Source organism: Orycteropus afer, unplaced genomic scaffold, assembly GCF_000298275.1.
Source record: "Orycteropus afer afer isolate SDZICR_OR568_19922 unplaced genomic scaffold, OryAfe1.0 scaffold00471, whole genome shotgun sequence".
Taxonomy (NCBI): Eukaryota; Metazoa; Chordata; class Mammalia; order Tubulidentata; family Orycteropodidae; genus Orycteropus; species Orycteropus afer.
This window is the reverse complement of record NW_006922058.1, coordinates 2141518-2148897: the sequence shown is the minus strand read 5'-3', so window position 1 is coordinate 2148897 and position 7380 is coordinate 2141518. Positions and strand designations below refer to the sequence as shown.

At 53.1% G+C, this 7380-nt stretch overlaps 1 protein-coding gene across 1 annotated transcript; it reads right to left on the bottom strand.

Moving 5' to 3' along the window:
- Positions 1–258: 258 nt before the first annotated feature.
- Positions 259–6324, bottom strand: ACR (acrosin). Its single transcript, XM_007954777.1, has 5 exons — positions 6248–6324; positions 5169–5375; positions 4663–4946; positions 1386–1531; positions 259–822 (listed from the first exon to the last, which is right to left on the bottom strand). The coding sequence occupies exons 1-5, from the start codon at positions 6322–6324 to the stop codon at positions 259–261; spliced, it is 1278 nt and encodes a 425-aa protein (XP_007952968.1).
- Between the last annotated feature and the right edge of the window lie 1056 nt (positions 6325–7380).

Genomic DNA, 7380 nt, shown 5'->3' with positions numbered 1-7380 from the left:
TCATTGTGTGAAATAAGGACCATATCTGGCCCATGTCCCCTGGCCACCTTATTCCAGGGTTGGAAACCGTGATTGTAAAAATGCATTTGGCACTAATGTACAAGGACTTCTTCTTAGAACTGGAGGGTGAAGGAGGGTAGATTTGGTGGGGGAGAGTTTGTGTTGAGCTGGGGAGAGCAGCTAGGAAGAAATGAGAAAGTAGTCTCTTCATTATGTACATATATATTTATTTAATCTCTTTTCTCAGGAGTAAAGGGTTCACTTGGAGGAGGAGGTTGGTTCAGAGATGTCTGTTTGTTCTACGTCATAATAGCTCTTACTCTTTAAGGTCTCTATGAGGAACTGGAGGCGCTTGGCAAAAGAAAGTGCTTGGGGAGGTCTAGTAGGGGGTGGAGGTGGAGGTGGAGGTGGGGGTGGTGGAGGTGGTGGTGGAGGTGGAGGAGGGGGGGGTGGAGGTGGAGGCGGGGGTGGAGCTGGAGGTAGGGGCTGGATTGCTGGCAGATGTTGGGGTCGCGGTGGATTTGCAGGGAGAGGTCGAGGAGGGCGTTGGTAATACCAAGGAGGGCGAGCAGAAACAGGCTGGACACTGGGGAGCCGAGCAGGGGCCGGTTGGGTGCTAGGAGGGGGTGGGGTGCCAGGTTGAATGGTGTGCAAGACATTAGAACCAATCTTGGAGGCAATCCAGTCCAAGTATGACCAGGTAGACGTGTAGACACCAGGACGCTTGGCGCGGGCGCAGCCTACCCCCCAGCTCGTGATTCCCACGACCACGAAGACGTTTTCCACGCTGTCTTTGCACATGAGTGGCCCGCCACTGTCCCCCTGCCCAGAAAGACATAGAAGTCACTCCCTGCCTGGTCACTTTCCCTGCCCAGTGGGGTCATAGTGCTCCAGGAAGATGTCTGCAGCCCTGTGGCTGCCTGCGGCCCTAAGCGTGGGTGTTGTGGTACAGTTTGAGGTGGTGCCAACAGCTCCAGTTGGAGTGGAGGAGAACATGGATTATCACGGAATTCCTTGCAGTGAGGACAGAAGTTTACTGATGGGCGTATGTGTGTGAGAGCGGCTCTGGGTGCTTGTGTTCTGGGGGAGAAGACTAAGCACTCTTCAGCAGCAGAGTGTGGGTGCTATGTTCTGTTTCTTAGGGTGGTTTAAAGTTCCCAATGTGATGATTGGTGCTTTGTGGTAGCAGCTGATTGGAGTCCCCTCCCACTCCCATTGTGACTGCTGACAGGAAATAGTCACTGGAGTAGAGCAGGGCCTGGGAGGACGAGAGGAGACAATGGGAGCTAGGGATCCAAACCAGGTGTCCCCACAGAGCCTGGGGTCACGGAGGAGACTCACTGGGAACAGGGACCCAGGGGCCTGGGCACCAGAGGAAAGGTTACCTGGCAAGTGTCAACGTTGCCTTCAGGATACCCCGCGCACACATGGGTTGAGTGAATGTGCCCATTGTACCACTCAGTCGAGTTACATAAATCGAGGTCAATGAGGTTCACACGGGCTTCCCGCAGGATAGGCGATGGCCTGGAGGCTACAGCCAGATGACTTAGTGGTCAGTGATCACTGAAGAGATGTTCTGGGAAGACCCTGCTGCCTCCTCCCCTCCACTGAGTCCCCTTGTCCTCCTACACTGTTGTATTTAAACCTCAGAGCCTGTCATGACATTTTGCAATCAGTCACCCATGAAAGTTAATGCTCCTGTCCTTTCCCCTACACTCCTGAACGGGAAAAAATGCACAGCCCAGAGGACTGATGAGATGGAAAGTAGAGGTGGGTGAGCGTATGGAATGAATGGGTGGAGGAGAGAGGAATTGAAGAAGGGGAAGTAGGTGGACAGAGGAAGAAGGTTGTTGGACAGATGATGGACGGTGGATAGAGGATAGATGGGTGAAGCTGAGGAAATGTAGGTCTAATGGTGGAGATGGATTGTGGAAGTTGATTGGAGTCAATAATAGCCCCAACCCCAACCAGCAAGTGTTGACTTTGTGAGCATCATATCATTAAATCCTCACAACTTCATGAGTTAGGTGCTGCTGTTGATGAGAATATCAACACACCACTTGGCCAAGGTCACATTAGAGGTATGGTATGACTTGGATTCAGACCTCTGATTGTTCCCTTCCAGACTCAAGTCTGGGACACACATTTCACACCCCATAGTCCAGCTATAATTCACCCTCTGTCTTTTTATTCCCTATCAAGACTTCTCCACCCCACGTGGATATGATATGAGATGACAAAGTTCTCACTGGAGTTGGGAGGATGAGCCCTTCCTCACATGCTAGTATCTGTTCTGAGGAGATGATACAGGAAGTGGTGTGGCCATGCATACACACACAGGCAGCCCTGTCAAGAGCATGGAGGATTGAAATGGCCCATGAGGCCAAGTCAGAACTTCCTTCATAGCCTCCACACCATTACCTGCACTGTAGCTCATGCAGCCAATATTTCATGTGGCTTAGACAGAGCCCAGGAACAACGTAGTTGTACCATCTTCAATGCTGGTCCCACAGACAGTGGATCCCAAAAGCAGCAGCTGGTCTGATATACTGCCTGATCTACCAGTGTCCTTGCCAAGCATGAAAAATGTGAACTAACCACTCTCTGGATTGGAGCACCGTCTGCAGAGCAGATGGGAGCAGACCCATAACGTGGCTGTGTAGCCCACATGGGAAGAACGGAAGTGTGGGGCTAGGCATATAGCAGGCATCAGGAAACGCGCTGAACACGTGTTTGCATAGTCCGGGTTACCTTTTTTGATCCCTTCACCCACCTTTCTTTTACATGGATGGAGAAACACTGAAGCAACAGGGAGAGGAGTCCCGGCTTTTAAGTCGTTAAAGTGACTTTTTTAATCTGTGTCTTGAAAGCTTTAAGAGCTAGGAGTACTGACACAGGAAAGGGTTTGGTCCATTCCAGCAGCTTGGATTTAAATGACAAATGCCACAAAGCCTGCAAGAACTCAGCATTCAGTGGGAGAGGAAGAGGGATTCCAGAGCCCTCCTCCCTTTTCAGAGTTCAAAAAGGAAGGAGGAGAACGCCTGAGGACTTCCTTAAGACTTGGGCTTAAGGATGAGGGATGTGTTTGCAAAAAAAAAAAAAAAAAGATAGAAACACCATTAAGTATAGAGGGATTCCAGAGCATAAGGTGTGTTGCATGACCACCAAGATGCAGCCTGGGAGCCCACAACCTCCTGAACAACAGGCTCGGAAGGAAGGCCAGGGAGCGGTCTGGGTGTAGACCTAAGAGCAGCCTCCAGGGCCTGCCACGGGTGGAGTCACACGGGTGGGTCACATGGGAGGGCGGAGCAGAGCATATTGGAATTGGACAAGAAGCCCTGTGCTGCTCTGGAGGCTGTGGGGAGCCATGGGCACTCCAGCCAGTGCCCAAGTCAGGGGGCCAAGGCTAGTGAAAGCCAGGATGGCTGGGGATAAACCCTCTTCCCAGAAGGACAGGACGAGAAGATGGACCCCTCAGAAGCTTAGACTTCCTCTGGCAGAGAGAAGATGAGTTAAGAGCCCTACTATCTTGATTTTTCAGAAAAACACCTGAGTTATAAATCCCAAATGACTGAATTGCCTTGCAGTAGGCACCAGTGCAAAGAAGAGATGGAAAACTGAGTCCATTTCGATCACATTTTCACACCCCTCATGTGACTGGGTCAAAACACTCACTGAGAGCTGCAGCTAAGTGCTGCTGGCAAAGCCCATTATGCCCCTGCTGGGGCCACCTACCTGACTGAGATGTTCAACGTCTCTTGGCTTTAGGTATGGGGGTGGTGGCAGGAGGGAGTGTCCGGCACTCAAAGCCATACCCATGGAATCAGAAATGACAGTGATTCTAGGCCATGCCCTGGGGCCCTCTGTGAGCCTGGGCTGGTGTGAAGAGTCTCCCTGCTCAACTTCCCACTTATCTAGTGTCCAGAGAGGCCAGGGTGTCAGTGGGTGAGAGGGCCTCTGGTAGCCAGGCCAGGAGGAGACTACATGGCCAAAGACAGAGGTGTGGGGAGGTAGCCACAGCCTGCCTCACATGTCAGGGACCAATGGAACCCCACTTCCAAGGAACTTGAGATGCTGTGGTACCTGTGACCCACAGTCACCATGCCTGCCACCTTCCCTCCTGTGGCTTACAGAGAAACTCCAGTACTCAGGTGAACAGGATGGGCCAGGCCAGGCCAGGGATGAGGCCAGTGCCCCAGAAAGATGCTGAGGACACAGCAGGAGATAGCATTGCAAGTAGGCCAGGACCCTGGAAACTCAGGACTTTGGGAAATGGTTCAACTTGGACACCATGTGACCTCTGCTTACAAATGAGGAAAGCAAACCCTACACCCAAACCTCCGTCTACAGCTCTTCTCCAAGTGTTGTTTCAGGAGGTCTCAGTCCCCAGAATCCAGCAGCTGGGGCTCTAGGCCCCATGCAAACACAAACACGGCCTTGACCCTGCCAAAATTGCCAAGGTGTCACTGGCCTTCCACCTTCCCTCAAGTAGCCAGGCCAGGCACTATCATGCAATGCAGCCTTGGACAGGGGACTCCACTTCCCTGACTTCCTTTCGCCATCTGTAAAGGGTAATGAGGGCACCTCCTCACAGAACTGTTCTGGGGCCTGGGATGGCTCGGCGAGGCTATACGTGACCCCCGGGAACCCCCCTACACTCACCTTTCTCTCGTACAAATCCCCAACCTGCCACCCAGCAGGTCTGGGGGACAGTGGGGGGCCCTGCTTTGAAGCGGGGCAGGCAGGCTGGCCTGATGAAGGAGCCGCAGGGGACAGGAGGGGTGACCTTAATGAGGGCAATGTCGTTCCGCTCCTGCTCTGAGTTGTACTTCTCGTGGATGATGATCTTCTCCACAAACCTCTCCTGCACAGGCGGCTTCAGAGGCATGTTGTGCCCAAAGATCACTTCCTTTGCTCCAAACACCAGTCGCCACTGGTACACTTTACTGCAGCAGAGTGAGGCGAGTTATCCCACTCGGGGGCCAGCTAGACAGGAGTCCCTCCCCAGCAAGGGTCCCCTCAGCCCACCCACATCTGGCTGGGCCAGACCCCAAAAGAGGCTCAAGCAGAGACCCCTGGAGAACATTCCAGCTCCCGTTCCAATGCCCTCAGCAGCCCCCTCTGCAGAGAAGAGGCTTTGTGTGGCCCTCTCCCAACCCCACACGTACTTCTTGCTACTGAAGCAGTGTGCGGCTGACAGCACCCAGTGGGAGTTCAGTAGCGTGCCCCCACATGAGTGGTACCGCCGGCTGTTGTGGACGGTGAAGAATTGGATGCTGACCATCCAGGGCCAGGCCCCGCTGGGCGCTGCCTGCCCTCCGACGATGCGCACACCCCCTTGTGGGTTCTGCCGGAACTGTAGCCCACAGGGCCCACTGAGAAGAAATAGGTCACAGTCCTTAAACCTCCCAAGTGGGGGCAGGCAGGGGCATGGAGTTGGTAAAATGGGGGGTCTACTGGCCGCTGGAAGAGTTGGGGCATTCCCAGGAGTGAAAGGGACAGTGTTATGGAGCTGTTACGAGGCAGGGAGCCACAGAGTCCCGGGTTCTGAGTTTGGTTTCTTGAGTTTTGTGGCATAGCCACAAGATTAGGAAAGACAGTGCAAAGACAGGCTGGAGAGCTTTGGGCAGAGAGAGAGAGACTAGAGGTGGGGGTGTAGGTTCTGAGAAAGGAGAGTGAAATGTCCTGGGGCTTTCACAGCAAGTATGAATGGAGACTGGGGAAGACAGGGGACTAAGGGGATGTTGGGGCTGCAGGATTGGGCTAGACAGTGGAGGGAGAGAAAGAGTAGCCATAGGTAGACAGGGAGGCCCACAGGTGCGGGACACACTAGGAGCAGCGGTGTCTCCAGGTGGAGTGGAGTCCTGGAGGCTGATACTGTGGGGCCTATAGGGTCACCCACAGATGGAAGGGTGGTGAATCTCAGCCCTTTATGTGACAACAGGGACTTGGTGTCCAAGAATTGGATTCTTTCTCTGGGAAGCATCTCTAGGGGCTCTGGAGCTCTAGGATCCAAGGGGTCCATCTCAGAAGTAAGCCAGGACACCTGGGGGCCTAGGGGTCCCAATCTGTTAATGTTAAGGTTAGAGGGGATCTGAGCTGGGAATGGGGCCTCAGGAGCCATGAGGCCCAGGCAACTGCTAAGGCCCCAGTTATGCCCTTACTACCCAGCCCTGGGCAGAGAGGATGGGGGTGGGGCCAGTCCTCAAAAGATACCTTTCCCCACAGAGGTGCCCCTGACACTTACTCACACGTGCTGTTATCTTTGGCGACCACAGATACTGCCAAGACCAGCAGAACGGCAGTTGGCAGCATCTCCACCATACTCCTGCCCAGCCTAGCCTAGAGGCCCAGTGACCTCACAAAGTTCCCGGCCTCCTGACCAATCAGCAGGGCCATTGCCCACTCCCACCCCCACCCCCACAGAGTAGAACAGATGTAGCTCCTGGTTTAACTGGTTCAGGGACTTCCTGGTTTCCTGCCCAGGGTCCCCCCTGCTCCTAGCCCATCGCCTTCATCCCAGGCCAGGTCTCATTCCAGTTCCTCAGCCAAGGCCCCTCACCAGATGACTGGCTTTGAGCAGTTTCAGGGCTACCCTGTTCCAAATCCAAGGCCCCTGGAGACACAGAGCAGCATGTCAGTAGTTCCAGGGCATCAGCCTCTCAGTGTGGTATATCCGTAATACCTTGGGGGCAAAATCCCTTCCCCTCTTCTGAGCCTAGGCTATCAGCACACTTTTCAAAGAGCCATTTTGAATTTCCCTGACTACAAATCACCTTCCTATTCTTTGCTGAGTATCATAAGGTCTCATGTTTCTTACCTGGCTGTCTCTAGACCTAAGTGCCACAGGTTTTACTTCCTATACTTGAATGTCAGAGGTCTATCTCGGATACCTTAATATCACCAAGTATCATTTTCTCTATTTGAAAGAGTATCTCATCTACTGTTAAAGGTTTTCATCTCCCATACAAGAGGGTTTGAAGATCACATCTCTTCTACCAACATGAGGAACAGACTCACCTCCTTGACCTCGAGTAGCCTACCTGAGCTCCAAGAGGCTGCATCACACCTACGTATGCCACAAGTTCTCATCTCTCCTGCCCAAGTGTCAGAATATCTCATCTATTCCTGAATGTGGTGGTTATGTTTGTGTGTCATCTTGGCTGGGCCTGGTTGAGTGTCTAGGCAGCTGGTGGTAGTGATTCCCCATGATGAGACTGGCAATCAACTCCATGGTGGGATCTACCACAAACAGCCGAGTAGCTGCTTTGGATATGGTCTGCTTCCTGTATATAAAAAGCAGCTTTGAGATCGGTCCCTAGCTTATGGCACCTTGAACCCTGCATGTAGCTATGTCATTGTTCACCAGGCTGCCATGCT